We start from the raw sequence: 18739 nt of genomic DNA, 5'->3' as shown, positions 1-18739 counted from the left end.
ATTTTTTTTTTTTTTTTTTTGAGATGGAGTCTCTCTCTCACCCAGACTGGAATGCAGTGGTGCAATCTTGGCTCACTGCAACCTCTGCCTCCTGGGTTCAAGCGACTCTTTTTTCTTTTTTCTTTTTTTGAGATGGAGTCCTGCTCTTCGCCCAGGCTGGAGTGCAGTGGCATGATCTCGGCTCACTGCAACCTCTGCCTCCTGAGTAGCTGGGATTACAGGCGCCTGCCACCATGCCCAGATAATTTTTGTATTTTTAGTAGAGATGGGGTTTCACCATGTTGGCCTGGCTGGTCTTGAACCCCTGACCTCAGATGATCCTCCCGCCTCGGCCTCCCAAAGTGCTGGGATTACAGGCGTGAGCCACTGCGCCCAACCGTAGATAATCTTTTACTTGTATTCTAGTTCATGAAACACAATGCATTACAAGTACTAGTAAAGCCCATAAAAGCCCCCTTTGTTAACACTTTTTAACATTGCTACTAAACCTTTGGTCTTATCAGACAATGATATGGTTGTGTGTGTAGATGAACTTCCTTACTTTAATCTTCTAGTGCAAAATGACAGTAGAAAATTAAACTATTTTGGTCTGAACTGACTGTTAATTTAGTGGAATTTCTTGACTTCTGCTTATAGAAGTAGGATGATTATAACTACTTAATTTCTTGTGATGTAGATTTATAGATATACAAATACATATGAACAAATATCTAAGTATTAGCTATTCTTTGTACCACTTTAACCACTTTAGATATGTCAGTGTTTTAGATCTTAACTGCCTATAGGGCAGGAACCACCTCTTTTTTTGTTTTTGTTTTTTGTTTTGAGACAGAGTCTCCCTCTGTCTCCCAGGCTGGAGTGCAGTGCCATGATCTTGGTTCACTGCAACCTCTGCCTCCCGGGTTCAAGCGATTCTCCTGCCTCAGCCTCCCGGGTAGCTGGGATTACAGGCATGCACCACCACGCCTAGCTAATTTTTGTATTTTTAGTAGAGACAGGGTTTCACCATGTTGGCCAGGCTTGTCTCAAACTTGTGACCTCAAGTGATTCACCCTCCTTGGCCTCTCAAAGTGCTGGGATTAGACATGAGCCACCAAACCCAGTCTTTTTATTTTTATGTTTTAATAATATAAAATGTTCTTGCTACCATGAACATTTGGGTACAGAATAAATACGATGTGAAGGAGAACTGTGGTTGTGCACAAAGGACTGCTGATGCAAATTACAGTTTCAGTGTGGGTAATGAGAAAATTAAAAGCATTTACTTGATAAAGATCTGTAGAACTTAAATTTGCAAACTTCTTTTGAGGATAGGAAAAATAAGTAACAATTATCTATAAATAATATCGATTAAAAACAGTCAAACAATGCAAAATTAATAGAGAAAGTAAAATGTACTGAAATTTGTCCAAATGGATTCACTGTTGACAATTTGGTGAACATCCTTCCAGCCATCTTTTTGTACATTTCTGTACAATTTATAAAGAAATCTCTGTGTAGTTTTGTCAATATGCACTTAAGTATGATCATACTATCCACAGTGCTTTGTAACCTATTTTCACTGACCACTGTGTCATGAACATCTTTTCTGTGTAAGTAAATGTAAGTCTGCATCATTTAAAATGATTTTATGGTAATTCCATAGGGTATTTGTAGTAGAATTACTAGAATTTACTTAACCTTATTGATGTACATTTGTTTCCAGAATTTCACTGTTATAAGCAATACTGTGATGAACATCCTTATCAAATATTTGATTAAACTTTTTTGTTTTTTGTTTTTTTGAGCCTTAGCCTCCCAAGTAGCTGGGACTACAGGTGTGCTCCACCATGCCCAGCTAATTTTTGGTTTTTTGTTTGTTTTTTTGTTTTTGTTTTTGTTTTTTTTTGAGACAGAATCTCGCTCTGTCGCCCAGGCTGGAGTGCAGTGGCGCGATCTCAGCTCACTGCAAGCTCCGCCTCGCGAGTTCACGCCATTCTTCTGTCAGCCTCGCGAGTAGCTGGGACTACAGGCGCCCGCCACCACATCTGGCTAATTTTTTGTATTTTTAGTAGAGACCGGGTTTCACCGTGTTAGCCAGAATGGTCTCGGTCTCTTGACCTTGTGATCTGCCCGCCTCGGCCTCCCAAAGTGCTGGGATTACAAGCGTGAGCCACCGCGCCCTGCCTTTTTTGTTTTTTTTTTTTTTTTGAGATGGAGTTTCACTCTTGTTGCCCAGGCTGGAGTGCAGTGGCACGATCTCCGGCTCACCGCAACCTCCGCCTCCTGGGTTCAAGCGATTCTCCTGCCTCAGCCTCCCAAGCAGCTGGGATTACAGGCTACCACACCCAGCTAATTTTGTATTTTTAGTAGAGACGGGGTTTCTCCGTGTTGGTCAGGGTGGTCTTGAACTCTCAACCTCAGGTGATCCGCCCACCTCGGCCTCCCAAAGTGCTGGGATTACAGGCGTGAGCCACCGCGTCTGGCAATTTTTGTATTTTTAGTAGAGACGGGAATTTCATCATGTTGGCCAGGATGGTCTCAATCTCCTGACCTAGTGATCCGCCTGCCTGGGCCTCCCAAAGTGCTTGGATTACTGGTGTGAGCCACCGGTCCCGGCTCAATCATTTTTAGTGTATTCACAGGATTGTGCAATCATCACTACAACCCAAGAACATTTTGATCATCCAGCAAATAAACACCTCTTGCCCATTGGCAGCCATGCCCCATTCTCACGTTCACTCTCAGCCCCAAGCAATGTATGTACTTTTCACCTCTGTAGAATTGACTATTCTAGATATTTCACATAAATAGAATCATACAGTATGTGGTCTTTAATGACTGGCTTCTTTCAATTAGCATAATATTTCCAAGGTTCATCCATGTTGTAGCATGTGTTAGTACTCTTTTTTTTATTGCCAAATAATATTTCATTGTGTATATATACCACCTTTTGTTTATTCATTCACCAGTTGATGGACATTTGGGTTGTTTCTGTGTTTTAGCTATCATGCATAATGCTGCTATGAATATTTGTTTATACGTTTTTGTGTGAATGTATGTTTTAATTTCTCTTGGTTATATACATAGGAGTGGAGTTACTGGGTTAGATTCAGTTGTGATGAGTTCGAGTCTGTATCTTTGTTTTGTTTGTTTTGTTTTTTGGGTTGTTTTGAGACAGAGCCTTGCTCCGTCGCCCAGGCTGGAGTGGTACGCTCTAGGCTCACTGCAACCTCCACCTCCCGGGTTCAAGCGATTCTCCTGTCTCAGCCTCCGGAGTAGCTGGGATTACAGGTGTGTACCACCACACTGGGCTAATTTTTTTTTTTTTTTTTTTTTTTTGAGACAGAGTCTCGTTTTGTCGCCCAGGCTGCAGTGAAGTGGCACAATCTCAGCTCACTGCAAGCTCCGCCTCCCAGGTTCATGCCATTCTCCTGCCTCAGCCTCCTGAGTAGCTGGTACTACAGGTGCCCGCCACCATGCCTGGCTAATTTTTGTATTTTTAGTAGAGACAGGGTTTCACCATGTTGGCCAGGCTGGTCTCGAACTCCTGACCTCAGGTGATCCACCTGTCTCAGGCTCCTAAAGACCAAAGTGCTGGGATTACAGGCATGAGCCACCTCGCCTGGGTGAGTCTATATCTTGATCTTAAACATATTGGTTGCCCCATTTTTTTACTATCCTTGGCAGTCTTACTATTTTACTTAATTCCTAGAAATATTAAGTTTTTCTGGTGTGGCACGGTGGCACGTGCCTGTAATCCCAGCACCTTGGCAGGCCAAGGCGGGTGGATCACCTGAGGTCGGGAGTTCGAGACCAGCCTGAGCAACATGGTGAAACCCTGTCTCTACTAAAAGTACAAAAATTAGCCGGGCATGGTGGTGGGCGCCTGTAATCCCAGCCATTCAGGAGGCTGAGGCAGGAGAATCACTTGAACCCAGGAGGTGGAGGTTGCATTGAGCCAAGATCACACCATTGCACTCCAGCATGGGCGACAAGAGCAAGACTCCATCTATCTCAAAAAAAAAAAAAAAAAAAGCTTTGAATGCTCTTATCTATTTCATGCACACAACAAACAATCATACTGGCAAGACATATTGAGATGTAAACTGCACAGTCAAGAAAATTTTGATATGTTCATCATAATCATTACTTATTTTAAGAAAATATGATTTGGGGCCATGCTCAGTGTTGATTAAAGAAAATATTGGTGTATATCTTATTTCATGATTACTTACTATGGTTTTGCCACTCCTTAAGATATTTTCCTAATACTGTTAGCTACAATGTGTGATCTTGGCTCCCTGCAACCTCCGTCTCCCAGGCTCAAGCAATTCTCCTGCCTCAGCCTTCCAAGTAGCTAGGATTTCAGGTGCCCACCACCACACCCAGCTAATATTTGTATTTTTAGTAAAGAAGGGGTTTCATCATGTTGGCCAGGCTGGCCTGGAACTCCTGGCCTCAAGCGATCTGTCCAGCTCGGCCTTGTAAAGTGTTGGGATTATAGGTGTGAGCCTCTTCATTTGTTTTTCACAGTAATTTTATGAAGTTGATAATTGGTTGCAGTTTTACTGATGGAGAAACTGACAACCAGAAAAGTTTTTGCTCATTATCAGAAACTTAATCAAATGGTTGTGAAAGGACTCATATCTAAGTTTCTCCTACTCCAAAACCTGTTCTTAACCCTGTACTCCAGTACATTTTCCTAGTTTCAGCTCTACCAATATCATGAAATTCTCAGACGTTCTGATTAAATTTATTTTAGTGCCATAGGCTGCACCTTTTTTTTTTTTTTTTCCCCAAGGCAGAAGAATTTTTCTTAGTACAGAACAAAATGAAAAGTCTCCCATGTCTGCCTCCCTCCACACAGACACAGCAACCATCCGATTTCTCAGTCTTTTCCCCACCTTTCCCCCCTTTCTATTCCACAAAACCGCCATTGTCATCATGGCCCGTTCTCAATGAGCTGTTGGGTACACCTCCCAGACGGGGTGGTGGCCGGGCAGAGGGGCTCCTCACTTCCCAGCAGGGGTGGCCGGGCAGAGGCGCCCCTCACCTCCCGGACGGAGCGGCTGGCCGGGCGGGGGGCTGACCCCCCCCCACCTCCCTCCCGGACGGGGCGGCTGGCCGGGCGGGGGGCTGACTCCCCCACCTCCCTCCCGGACGGGGCGGCTGGCTGGGCAGAGGGGCTCCTCACTTCCCAGTAGGGGCGGCCGGGCAGAGGCGCCCCTCACCTCCGGGACGGGGCGGCTGGCCGGGCGGGGGGCTGACCCCCCCACCTCCCTCCCGGACGGGGCTGCTCGCCGGGCGGGTGGCTGACCCCCCCACCTCCCTCCCGGAAGGGGCGGCTGGCCGGGTGGGGGGCTGACCCCCCCCCCACCTCCCTCCCGGACGGGGCGGCTGGCCGGGCAGGGGGCTGACCCCCCACCTCCCTCCCGGACGGGGCAGCTGGCCTGGCGGGGGCTGACCCCCACCTCCCTCCCGGACGGGGTGGCTGCTGGGCGGAGACGCTCCTCACTTCCCAGACGGGGTGGCAGCCGGGCGGAGGGGCTCCTCACTTCTCAGACGGGGCGGTTGCCAGGCGGAGGGTCTCCTCACTTCTCAGACGGGGTGGCCGGGCAGAGACGCTCCTCACCTCCCAGACGGGGTTGCGGCCGGGCCGAGGCGCTCCTCACATGCCAGACGGGGCAGCGGGGCAGAGGCGCTCCCCACATCTCAGACGATGGGCGGCCGGGCAGAGACGCTCCTCACTTCCTAGATGGGATGGCGGCCGGGAAGAGGTGCTCCTCACTTCCTAGGTGGGATGGCGGCCGGGCAGAGACGCTCCTCACTTTCCAGACTGGGCAGCCAGGCAGAGGGGCTCCTCACTTCCCAGACGATGGGCGGCCAGGCAGAGACGCTCCTAACTTCCCAGACAGGGTGGCGTCCGGGCAGAGGCTGCAATCTCGGCACTTTGGGGGGCGAAGGCAGGCGGCTGGGAGGTGGAGGTTGTAGCGAGCCGAGATCACGCCACTGCACTCCAGCCTGGGCACCATTGAGCACTGAGTTAACGAGACTCCGTCTGCAATCCCGGCACCTCGGGAGGCCGAGGCTGGCGGATCACTCGCGGTTAGGAGCTGGAGACCAGCCCGGCCAACACAGCGAAACCCCGTCTCCACCAAAAAAATACGAAAACCAGTCAGGCGTGGCGGCGCAAGCCTGCAATCGCAGGCACTGGACAGGCTGAGTCAGGAGAATCAGGCAGGGAGGTTGCAGTGAGCCGAGATGGCAGCAGCACAGTCCAGCTTCGGTTCGGCATGAGGGGAGACCGTGGAAAGAGAGGGAGAGGGTTCGGCATGAGAGGGAGACTGTGGAAAGGAGGGAGGGAGAGGGAGAGTTTTTTTTTTTTCTTTTTTTAAGACGGAGTTTCACTCTTGTCGCCCAGGCTGGAGTGCAATGGCAGGATCTTGGCTCACTGCAACCTCTGCCTCCCAAGTTCAAGCGATTGTCCTGCCTCAGCCTCCCAAGTAGCTGGGACTACAGGCATGCGCCACCATGCCCGGCTAATTTTTGTATTTTTAGTAGAGACGGGGTTTCACCATCTTGGCCAGGCTGGTCTCGAACTCCTGACCTCATGATCCACCCGCCTCGGCCTCCCAAAGTACTGGGATTACAGGCGTGAGCCGTCGTGCCCGGCCTAGACTGTGCCATAAAAGTGATTGAATGAGAAGGAGGCCGGGCAAAGTGGCTCACGCTGGTAATCCCAGCACTTTGGGAGGCCAAGCGGGGCGGATCACCTAAGGTCAGGAGTTTGAGACCAGCCTGGCCAAACTGGTGAAACCCTGTCTCTACTAAAAATGCAGCTGGGTGCAGTGGCTCACGCCTGTAATCCCATCACTTTGGGAGGTCGAGGCGGGCGGATCATGAGGTCAGGAGTTGGAGACCAGCCTGGCCAATATGGTGAAACCCCGTCTCTACTAAAAAAGTAAAAAATTAACCGAGGGTGGTGGCCCATGCCTGTAGCCTATAGTCCCAGTTACTTAGAAGGCTGAGGCAGGAGAATCACTGGAACCTGGGAGGCAGAGGTTGCAGTGAGTCGAGGTCGCGCCACTGCACTCCAGCCTGGGCAACAGACTCCATCTCAAAAAAAAAAAAATACAGAAATTAGCCAGGCACGGTGGCGGGAGCCTCTACCTGCAATCACAGCTACTCGGGAGGCTGAGGTAGGAGAACTGCTTGAATCAGGGAGGCGGAGGTGGCAGTGGAGCAAGATTCTACTGCACTCCCACTCCGTCTCAAGAAAGAAAAAAAAAGAATGAGAAGGAAAGCACAAGGAGAGTTTTATAGGGATAGTAACTCAAAATTATGTTGAAGAGCTGAAAAGAGTAGAGATTAGGTACAGAAGTAAAATCAAGAACCTGGATTTCTAGATGTTAAGTCTGTCCTACCTCATTTAGTTACTTTCTTTCCTTTTAAAATAGATAAAACAAAGCAGTCCAAGTTAACACCTTGCATTATAGAAATCTTTTTTGGTTTTTTGTTTTTTTGAGATGGGCTCTGTCACCCAGGCTGGAATGCAGTTGTACAGTCAGGACTCACTGCTGCCTCCATCTCCCAGGCTCAAGTGATTACCCTGCTTCATCCTCCCAGGTAGTTGGGACTCCAGGCACATGCCACCTTGCCTAGCTAATTTTTTTTTTTTTTTTTTTTTTTTTTGTAGAGTTGAGGTCTTACTGTGTTGCCCAGACCGATCTCAAACTCCTGGGCTCAAGGAATCCTCCTGCCTTGGCCTCCCAAGGTGCTGGGATTATAGGCATGAGCCACCGTGCCTTCCCAGACATCTTAAATATATGGATAGAGTTGCTAACTTGTTTACAAGATGCTGTGATAGACTAATACTTATTTATAGTAAATGCTTTGAAAATTTGAGAAAGGCTAGGCAGCAGTAGCTAATGTCTATAATCACAACAGAACATTTTGGGGGGCTGAGGCGGGAGGATCACTTGAGCCCAGGAGCTCGAGATCAGCCTGGACAACATGGTGAGACCCGGTCTCCTTAAAAAAAGGAAAGGCCAGGCGCGGTGGCTCACGCCTGTAATCCCAGCACTTTGGGAGGCCGAGGCGGGCGGATCATGAGGTCAGGAGTTCGAGACCAGCCTGTTGAAGATGGTGAAACCCCATCTCTACTAAAAAAATACAACAAAATACAAAAAGTAGCCAGGTGTGGTGGTGGGTGCCTGTAATCCCAGCTACTCAGGAGGCTGAGGCAGGAAAATCGCTTGAACCCAGGAGGCGGAGGTTGCAGTGAGTCAAGATTGTGCCATTGCACTCCAGCCTGGGCAACAAGAGTGTAACTCAGTCTCAAAAAAAAAAAAAAAAAAAAAGGAATATTATCTGTCCTAGAGCTGTGTTTGAAAATGTCAAATGTGGCCAACTGAGTCATGATGAGAGTCTAAAGCATTTTAGCATACACTGTTTATTTATATATATTTTTTTGAGTTGGAATATTGTTCTGTTGACCAGGCTGGCGTGCAGTGATGTGATCATAGCTCACTGTAGCCTTAAACACCTTGGCTCAAGCAATCTTCCTCCCACCTTAGCCTCCTGAGTAGCTGGGACCATAGGCGCATGCCACCATGCCCAGCTGATTATTATTATTATTTGGCAACGGAAGTCTCGCTCTGTCGGCCAGGCTGGAGTGCAGTGGCACAGTCTCGGCTCACTGCAGCCTCTGCCTCCTGGGTTCAAGCAATTCCTGTCTCAGCCTCCCGAGTAGCTAGGATTACAGGCGTACTCCACCATACCCAGCTGATTTTTTTGTTTTGTTTTTGTATTTTTAGTAGAGATGCGGGTTTTACCATGTTGGCCAGGCTGGTATTGAACTCCTGACCTCAAGTGATCCAACCACCTCGGCCTTCCAAAGTGCTGGGATTACAGGCATGAGCTACCATGCCCAGCCTGTTATTTATTTTATAGACAGAGTGTCCCTATGTTGCCCAGGCTGGTCTTGAACTCCTAATCTCAAGCAGTTCTCCCGCATCAGCCTCCCAAAGTGCTGAGGTTACAGGCAGAACCACATGTAAATATATGGGCATTGCTGGTTCAAATTAGATGTACATTTAAATATTTTCAAACTGGCCTTCAAAAAGTTGTACTAATTTATCACTATTTGTGTATGAAAATGTCTCTTTCCGGCTGGGCGTGGTGGCTCATGCCCACCCGTAATCCCAGCACTTCCGAAGGCCGAGGCGGGTGGATCACCTAAGGTCAGGAGTTCGAGACAGCCTGACCAACATGGTGAAACCCCATCTCTCCTAAAAATACAAAAAAGTTAGCCAGTCATGGTGGCATATGCCTGTAGTCCCAGCTACTTGGGAGGCTGAGGCAGGAGAATCATTTGAACCCAGGAGATGGAGGTTGCAGTGAGCCCAGATAATGCCACTGTACTCCAGAGCCAGCGAGACTCTGTCTCAAAAAAAGAAAGGAAACAAAAGAGAGAGAGAGAGAAAGAAGGAGGGAAGGAGGGAGGGAGGGAAGGAAGAGAGAGAGGGAGGGTCTGTTTCCCTGTACCCTTACCAATGACGTATGTTATTAGGGTTTCAACTTTTGGTAATCTGATAGGTGAAAAATTACAAATGCGTTATAAGTGGAGTTGCATTTTAAAAACTATGATCGGGGGAGGGGGGAGGGATAGCATTAGGAGATATACCTAATGCTAAATGACGAGTTAATGGGTGCAGCACATCAACATGGCACATGTATCCATATGTAACAAACCTACACGTTGTGCACATGTACCGTAAAACTTTAATAATAATAAATTTAAAAAAAAAACAACTATGAGATTTGATCAGATTTTCACATATTTATTGGCTGTTGGTATTTTCTTTCTTTTTTTTTTTTTTTTTGAGACAGAGTCTTGCTCTGTCGCCCAGGCTGGAGTACAATGGTGCAGTCTCAGCTAACTGCAACCTCCGCCTCCCGGGTTCAAGCAATTCCCCTGGCTCAGCCTTCCAAGGAGCTGGGATTACAGGCATGCGTACCATTCCCAGCTAATTTTGTATTTTTAGTAGAGACGGGATTTCTCCGTATTGGTCAGACTGGTCTTGAACTCCTGACCTCAGGTGATCCGCCCACCTCGGCCTCCCAAAGTGATGGAATTACAGGCGTGAACCACTGTGCCCAGCCACTCTTGGTATTTTCAATGATGATTCTTGAGATTTCAGTGAGTCTTCAGGTGTCAGTGAATGGAATGGCTAAACATAAAAAGGCTTCAAAACTTGTGATACTGTGAATGTAGGATGTCAGTTCAAAAGAAATGATGTTGTGACTGTAGGGTATCACTGAGATGCCAGTGATAACCTGCCCATGTCACATGTTGACCCTTTTCTCTCTTAATTTCAGGTGATCATGGAGCTCAGCTTGGTCTCCATGGGGCTGGTGGTGATGGAATACATGATGACACAGCAGGTGGAGAGGAAGGAGAAAACAGCCCAGATGCCCAACCCCAAGCCGGTCGGAGGACCCGGCGGGAAGCATGCACCTGCCCCTACTGTAAAGACAGTGAAGGAAGGTGAGTTGACCCAGCCAGTTTCTTACAAATATAAAGAAAAATTAATAGATTTGGAGATAAGAGGAAGAAGATTAATTTTTTTTTTTTTTTTTGAGTCTGAGTCTGACTCTGTTGCCCAGGCTGGAGTGCAGTGGCACGATCTTGGCTCACTGCAAGCTCCACCTCCTGGGTTCACGCCATTCTCCTGCCTCAGCCTCCGAGTAGCTGGGACTACAGGCACCTGTCACCACACCCAGCTATCTTTTTTTATTTTTAGTAGAGACGGGGTTTCACTGTGTTACCCAGGATGGTCTCGATCTCCTGACCTCGTGATCTTCCCGCCTTGGCCTCCTAAAGTGCTGGGATTACCAGCGTGAGCCACCATGCCCGGCGAAGGTTAATTTTTTTTTTAGGATTTAAGACTCAGAGCTGGATGCATATAATCCCAGCACTTTGGGAGGCCAAGATAGGAGGATCACTTGAGCCCAGGAGTTTGAGACCAGCCTCAGCAAGAAAGCGAGAGCCGATCTCTACAAAAAATTTAAAAATTATGTGGGAATATTTTACTGGCAATAAAAAGAGAAAATGAAAAAAAATTTTTTTTTTTTTCTGAGACAAAGTCTTTCTGTGTTGCCCAGGCTGGAGTGCAGTGGCACATTCTTGGCACACTGCAACCTCCACCTCCTGGGTTCAAGCAATTCTGCCTCAGTCTCCCGAGTAGCTGGGACTACAGGTGTGTGCCACCACCCCCAGCTAAGTTTTTCTATTTTTAATAGAGACAGGGTTTCACCTTGTTAGCCAGGATGGTCTTCATCTCCTGACTGTGTGATCTGCCCACCTCAGCCTCCCAAAGTGCTGGGATTACAGGCGTGAGCCACTGCGCCTGGCCAAAAACATTTATTTATTTATTTTTTTGGTTCGAGATGGTCTTGCTCTGTTGCCAAGGCTGGAGTGCAGTGGCACGATCTTGGCTCACTGCAGGCTCCGCCCCCTGGGTTCACGCCATTCTCCTGCCTCAGCCTCCCTAGTAGCTGGGACTACAGGTGCCCGCCACCTCGCCCAGCTAATTTTTTGTATTTTTAGTAGAGACGGGGTTTCACCGTGTTAGCCAGGGTGGTCTCGATCTCCTGACCATGTGATCCGCCTGCCTTGGCCTCCCAAAGTGCTGGGATTACAGGCATGAGCCATGGGGGCGCCCGGCCTTTGTTTTTTTTAAGACAGAGCTTCATCCGGGTACGGTGGCTCACGCCTGTAATCCCAACACTTTGGGAGGCCAAGGCGTGCGGATCACCTGAGGTCAGGAGTACAAGACCAGCCTGGCCAACATGATGAAACCCCATCTCTACTAAAAGTACAAAAATTAACCGGCGTGGTGTCAGGTGCCTGTAATCCCAGCTACTTGGGAGGTTGAGGTAGGAGAGTTGCTCGAACTTGGGAGGTGGAGGTTGCAGTGAACCGAGATCGTGCCGTTACACTCTAGCCTGGGCGACAGAGTGAGACTGTGTCTCAAAAAAAAAAAAGAGCTTCGCTCTTATTGCCCAGGCTGGAGTGCAACGGCACGATCTCGGCTCACTGCAACCTCCGCCTCCCAGGTTCAAGCAATTCCCCTGCTTCAGCCTCCCAAGTAGCTGGGATTACAGGCATGTGCCACCACGCCTGGCTAATTTTGTATTTTTAGTAGAGATGGGGACCATGTTGATAAGACTGGTCTTGAACAATTTTTGTATTTTTTAGTACAGATGAGGTTTCGCCATGTTGGCCAGGCTGGTCTCGAACCCCTGACCTCAGGTGATCGATCCACCTGCCTCAGCCTTCAAAAGTGTTGGGATTACAGGCGTGAGCCATCGCTCCCAGCCCCTAGAAAGCTTTTTAAAAAAGATGCCTTGGCCGGGTGCGGTGGCTCACGCCTGTAATCCCAGCACTTTGGGAGGCCAAGGTAGGTGGATCACAAGGTCAGGAGATCGAGACCATCCTGGCTAACATGGTGAAACCCCGTCTCTACTAAAAATACAAAAAATTAGCCGGGTGTGGTGGCGGGCACCCCTAGTCCCAGCTACTCGGGAGGCTGAGGCAGGAGAATGGCGTGAACCCAGGAGGTGGAGGTTGCAGTGAGTCAAGATTGCGCCATTACACTCCAGCCTGGGCGACAGAGCGAGACTCCGTCTCAAAACAAACAAACAAACAAAAAAAAGAAGCCTTGGTCCAGTGTGGTGGCTCACGCCTGTAATCCCAGTACTTTGGGAGGCGGAGGTGGGCGGATCCATTACCTGAGCTCAGGGGTTCAAGACCAGCCTCGCCAACATGGCGAAACCTCATCTGCACTAAAAATACAAAAATTAGCTGGGCATGGTGGCGTGCACCTGTAATCCCAGCTACTCGGGAGGCTGAGGCAGGAGAATCGCTTGAACCTAGGAGGCGGAGGTTGCAGTGAGCCGTGATCATGCTACTGTACTCCAGCCTGGACGACAGAGTGAGACGCTGTCTCAAAAAAACAAAAAAGAAGACTTTTTCAAGAAATAAAAGTTTGGGTTAGTTTGGTGTAGATTGGGTGATTGCTGTTGATACTTTGTGGTTCTTTAGTTTTCTCTAGAATGAATGATGAATAGTTGTGTCCTCACTTTCAGGGGCTCGGGGGATCCTGGCAAAAAGAAACAGCATATTTGCCACATCCAAGGCTGTGGGAAAGTGTATGGCAAGACCTCACACCTGCGGGCACACTTGCGCTGGCATACAGGCGAGAGGCCATTTATGTGTACCTGGTCATACTGTGGGAAACGCTTCACACGTTCGGATGAGCTACAGAGGCACAAACGTACACACACAGGTGAGCAAGAGCCTATGGGAGAGAAAAATAGTAATAGACTAGAATGAAAAACACAAAATATACCTACAAAATAACTAAAATTTCTGAGCAACTTAATTTGAAACTGAATATATGGGTCACAAATGGAATTGGAGTTAATCTGGAAAACTTTTAAGAAGGAAGGAGGGGCTGGGTGCAGTGGCTTACGCCTGTAATCCCAGCACTTTTGGAGGCCGAGGCGGGCAGATTACAAGGTCAGGAGATCGAGACCATCCTGGCTAACACAGTGAAACCCCGTCTCTACTAAATATACAAAAAAATTAGCCGGGCATGGTGGCAGGCGCCTGTAGTTCCAGCTACTCGGGAGGTGGAGGCAGGAGAATGGCATGAACCCGGGAGGCGGAGCTTGCAATGAGGCAAGATCGTGCCACTGCACTCCAGCCTGGGCGACAGAGCGAGACACTGTCTCAAAAAAAAAGGAAGGAGCCAGGTGTGGTGGCTCATGCCTGTAATCCCAGCCCTTTGGGAGGCCGAGGTGGGTGGATTTCTTGAGGTCAGGAGTTCAAGACCAGCCTGGCCAACATGGGGAAACCCTGTCTCTACTAAAATTACAAAATAGTCAAGCGTGCTGGTGTACACCTGTAATCCCAGCTACTCAGGAGGCTGAGGCAGGAGAATTGCTTGAACCTAGGAGGCGGAGGTTACAGTGAGCTGAGATTGTGCCACTGCACTCCAGCCTAGGCGACAGAGCAAGACTGTGTCTCAAAAAAAATAAAAAATAAAATAAGGAGCTAGATTTTGAGTGGGATTTTTGAAGGTGAAGCATTGAAACCATTACTCTTAGTCTCTGCCCTGCCTTACTTTTAAAACTGCTAAGTTCTACCTTCCTTACCAAGTACTCCCCAACCTTTATCTAGTTTTCTTCCCCACGCCCCCGCCAAAAGGAAAATATACTTGAAGATTTTTTTTTTTTTTTTTTTTTTTTTTTTTGAGACAGAGTCTCTGTCACCCAGGCTGGAGTGCAGTGGCGCGATCTCGGCTCACTGCAAGCTCCGCCTCCCGGGTCCACGCCATTCTCCTGCCTCAGCCTCTCCGAGTAGCTGGGACTACAGGCGCCCGCCACCACGCCTGGCTAATTTTTTGTATTTTTAGTAGAGACAGGGTTTCACAGTGGTCTTGATCTCCTGACCTCATGATCTGCCCGCCTCAGCCTCCCAAAGTGCTGGGATTACAAGCGTGAGCCACCACGCCCAGCCACTTGAAGATTTTTCTTGTTTTTGATCACCTTCTCATACTGGCCTTACTCAGCTTAGTAGAGTAAGCACTGAATTGGGTAAGGTAACCTCACTTCCTAACATGTCAGCTTCTTATCTTTTCTTCCTTTACCTAGGTGAGAAGAAATTTGCCTGCCCTGAGTGTCCTAAGCGCTTCATGAGGAGTGACCACCTGTCAAAACATATCAAGACCCACCAGAATAAGAAGGGAGGCCCAGGTGTAGCTCTGAGTGTGGGCACTTTGCCCCTGGACAGTGCGGCAGGTTCAGAAGGCAGTGGCACTGCCACTCCTTCAGCCCTTATTACCACCAATATGGTAGCCATGGAGGCCATCTGTCCAGAGGGCATTGCCCGTCTTGCCAACAGTGGCATCAACGTCATGCAGGTGGCAGATCTGCAGTCCATTAATATCAGTGGCAATGGCTTCTGAGATCAGGCACCCGGGGCCAGAGACATATGGGCCATACCCATCAACCCCGGGATCCAAGGTAGCATGGGTCCAAGAGACATGTGGGAAGAGAGAGCCATGAAGCATTAAAATGCATGGTGTTGAGAAGAATCAGGAGAGGGATACAAGAGAAGAGATGGGGTCCCGGCACCCATCTGTATCATCAGTGCCTCTTTGAAGGTGGGAAACATTAGTGAAAATTCTGTTGGTGCCACGCTTTGATGAGCATTTGTTTGACCCCAGTTTCTTCTTACACTTCTTACCCCAGCCTACCCTTCCTGCATTTTTCTTCTCAGCTCTTCCATGATGGATTCCCCCCCCTTTCCTAAAGCCATCATGCCTTGATAAATATATATGATCATTGAAATACTTTTTAACAAAAAACAGATTCTATATTATTATATATATATATATATATATATAAAGATATATAGAGATGCATTCACAGGGGTTGGCTGGGAGGAGGAAGACCATTCTGTGACCAAAATACCTTGGTCATTTTTTTTATATTGCCTTATTTCCCTATGGCTGAGCCTTGTTGTGACACATCAAGCTTTTCTGTAGATGTTGTCTGGGCTTCCCACCAGCTTAAGCGTTCATATGCTCTGCTTTTAGTTCATATATACATACATAATGTTTTTCCTTTCTTAATTTTGTCTTTTTGTTTGGGATCAGCTTCCTGCACTCCTTCCCTAACTCAGCTGTTGCCGTCTCATCTTCTCTCATCTGATCACTTCATGTTTTGTTTTTGTTACTGCCTGGATGAGGCACTTCTGTCAATTTTTTCAGGACCTTAGTTCCAGCAGCAGAATGGAAAAATCCTTGAAGCCCAGGCTGATGCTTGAAGTAACTGTGGAGGGAGTGTTCAAAATACTACTGACGCAGGCACCTTCTTGGCGCTGGAGAGTCAAAGGCATCTCCCTTCATTAGCTGCTCTGAGCATCAAGAATTAGAAGTCTTTCAGTGGAATTGTACAAGAGTCCCTTTGAAGATAATAATCTTGGCTCAGTTTGTATAAACTGTCAAATTTTCAAATAATAGGTAGGGGGCTTTCACTGGGAAAATCATGTGCTCAGAAGAGGAAATGACTCATAGTCAGGTTCAGGAGTTAGTGGAGTATTTGGACTTTGGTACTGCTGTCTTCCAAGGTAGCTCTAAGTTTTGATGTGTGGGCTTCTGAGTTTATATTCTGAAAGGAAATACACTTCTTTTGAACATCCCCACTAGGTTCTTTTCCATTGTCAATAAGGAGCATCAGCCAGTGAATCTGTTTCAGGTTTCCATTCTGCAGAACTCCAGAGCATGTGCTAGTGGCAAGACAGTGGTTCTTATGATCTTTTCCCTTAACTTTTCCTTGTATGTTCTTGGGTGGTTCCTAAGGGAAAAGGAAGCACATGATCATGGGAATGATAGCCCAGAACAAAAACAAATCTTGTCTTACCACAGTGTTTTATAGGAGAGATTGGGAGAAATCATCCTGTTTTCTCTGTGACCTGATTTCAGAAGAGACTGATCCAAAAATTAAAACGGCAGGGAACCTAGTGTATTTGGCACTGAGATTTAAATGCAACCAGAATTGTCCTCAAGGCCCAGCCATAAAAGCATTGTCTCTCTCGACCTTCTGGTATCTTGTTAGAGAGCTTTTCACTGTGAGGAAGTGTGGAAAAATAGCTCTGTGTGTGTGTGTGTGTGTGTGTGTGTAATCTGTTAGGTTGGGGATAGGTTTTCTGCTAGCCAATATTAAAAGAGACCTGCAATAAAAAAATTACCCTGATCTGATAGAAAGCAAGTGTTTTTGTATGTGTGGGTGAATGTGTGTTCATGTCCGTATATGTCTACACACAGATGACAAATTATATTTGAAATCGTTGGAAAATAAATTCAGATCAAAATGCCTTTCAGGCCCATTACCTAGAAATCTATCTTAAAACCTGGGTATGTTCCTAAGGTCATTTCTTTGCTTATGCTAAATTAATTACAATTATGAATGGAGGATATTCTACTGTACTTTTTTAAAAAGAAACTATTTTTGTGTTTGAAAGTGAAACCAACATCCAGATCTATAGCAGAGTCCTTATTCTCATAAATCTTTTTACTTTGGCTACAAATAGATGATGGTATGATTCTATTATATATTTTATATAAAATCCATCCAAATTAAGTTTTGGGTAAGTGTGTTGTTTAACCTGAACTATAGTAACTTAATACTCTAAACAATAGTTCACTCCATTTGGTCCTTTCTCCACAGATGTAATTCTGTTTTCAACTCAGGAACTATGGCAAGGAACTTTCCCCAGATCAAATTCTGTTAACGCTGAGATACAAGTCATCCATGCACAGCCACTATCATACCCTTTATTCTCACTGAAAGGCAGAACTCAGAACCTGTTATTTTATGTCTGTAATCATGTACTTTGGCATCTTTTGGAGGAAAGGGGCAGGATAACTCACTGGAATGTACAGTATTTTGCTAGTGCATTTCAAGGAATGGAATCTTCTCCAGTATGAAATTACCAGATATAAACTAGTGTAATGATGCTGAGGATATAAGCTTTTACAAGGTAATTTGATGGTATTTCTCTCTCGAATGAAAAGCTGCTGGTTTACCCTCAACCCTATTCATTAGCATTACCATGAGTGAATTTATATCTAATTATTTCCACTTGCCCTGTTCTCTTTACACCAAGGAAGCTCCAGATCCAGTATCTTGTTTGGCCTCAAAACAGAAGCAGCTTCTTTTGTCTCCCAGCAGTAGTGAGCCACTTAGTCTCTTCCACAGGAAGTTTGGAGCCTACATTCCTTGAGTCAGGAGCTCATTACAGAAAAACCCCGTTTCCCTGAACTTTTGGCTAACAGAAATTAATGTAACTGACATGCATATTGATTCTGAAATTTTTTCCATAAGTTTTTTTCATTTTTTTGAATGAGTTTTTTAAATTTTTTAGATGACCAAAACTTGCAGGGCAGGGGATGCCCAGAAGAGTGGTGAGATAGTAAAACACTTATTCCCTCATCCTTTCAGGTTTTCAGGTTGCCCATTTATATTCATTTACATGTCATTTGACTGTCTCACTTTTTACCCAGAACAGTAACAACCCACACCATCTTCCTTCAGGGATTTCCAACTGGCACTCTGTGGGTGCTACACAGAATGCAATTTAATGGATATTTCTCAGCCTGGTTCAGAATAAATTGAACCTTTGATCCCAGAAAGTATATACTGAAGTGTGGGATAAAGATTATGATTAGGGGAGGGTTGGAGACAAAAGCTGTAAATTACTATGGCTGATTTATTTCTACTATATACATATATATTTTTGGCTTTTGTATATCCTATATAGGAAACTAAGCATTGTATTTTTTTTTTAACAAATCTAAAAAAGCACTATGAACTGCAGGTGTTTGACTTTCAAAATATATTTTGTATTGTTAATATCTTCACATTGTGTGAATACTGGAAGCTGCAGATCTTTGCTAGGACGCAATAAATTTATCTACTTTTTGAGGGGTTCTTCTGGGGTGCTAATCAGGCCCCTGTTATGCTTAGGGGGAGCCCTGGTGCTACTTGCTTGAAGTTTTCAGTTGTACGTACCCTGATGCCTTTTGGACCTTGGGATCAGATCAAGAGTTTTGGAGATCAGGTACCAAGGAAATAAGGACAGTCTAGCTGCCTCAAGTGAGGGGCCCTTTGCATAGCTCTCCTT

At 46.6% G+C, this 18739-nt stretch overlaps 1 protein-coding gene across 4 annotated transcripts in view; it reads left to right on the top strand.

Annotated features, from left to right (window-relative positions):
• SP1 (Sp1 transcription factor) overlaps positions 1-18476 on the top strand; it is a 35420-nt gene extending 16944 nt beyond the window's left edge. For all 4 annotated transcript variants that reach the window (XM_055357127.2, XM_055357124.2, XM_055357126.2 and 1 more), the window contains exons 4-6: positions 10363-10531; positions 13135-13334; positions 14704-18476. In XM_055357127.2, the coding sequence (XP_055213102.1) occupies positions 10363-10531; positions 13135-13334; positions 14704-15017 (683 nt within the window). In that variant the 3' untranslated portion in view covers positions 15018-18476. The remainder of the gene's footprint in view (positions 1-10362; positions 10532-13134; positions 13335-14703) is intronic.
• Positions 18477-18739: the final 263 nt, after the last annotated feature.

Source organism: Gorilla gorilla, chromosome 10 (genome assembly GCF_029281585.2).
Source record: "Gorilla gorilla gorilla isolate KB3781 chromosome 10, NHGRI_mGorGor1-v2.1_pri, whole genome shotgun sequence".
NCBI lineage: Eukaryota > Metazoa > Chordata > Mammalia > Primates > Hominidae > Gorilla > Gorilla gorilla.
This window is presented reverse-complemented; position numbering and strand designations above follow the sequence as displayed.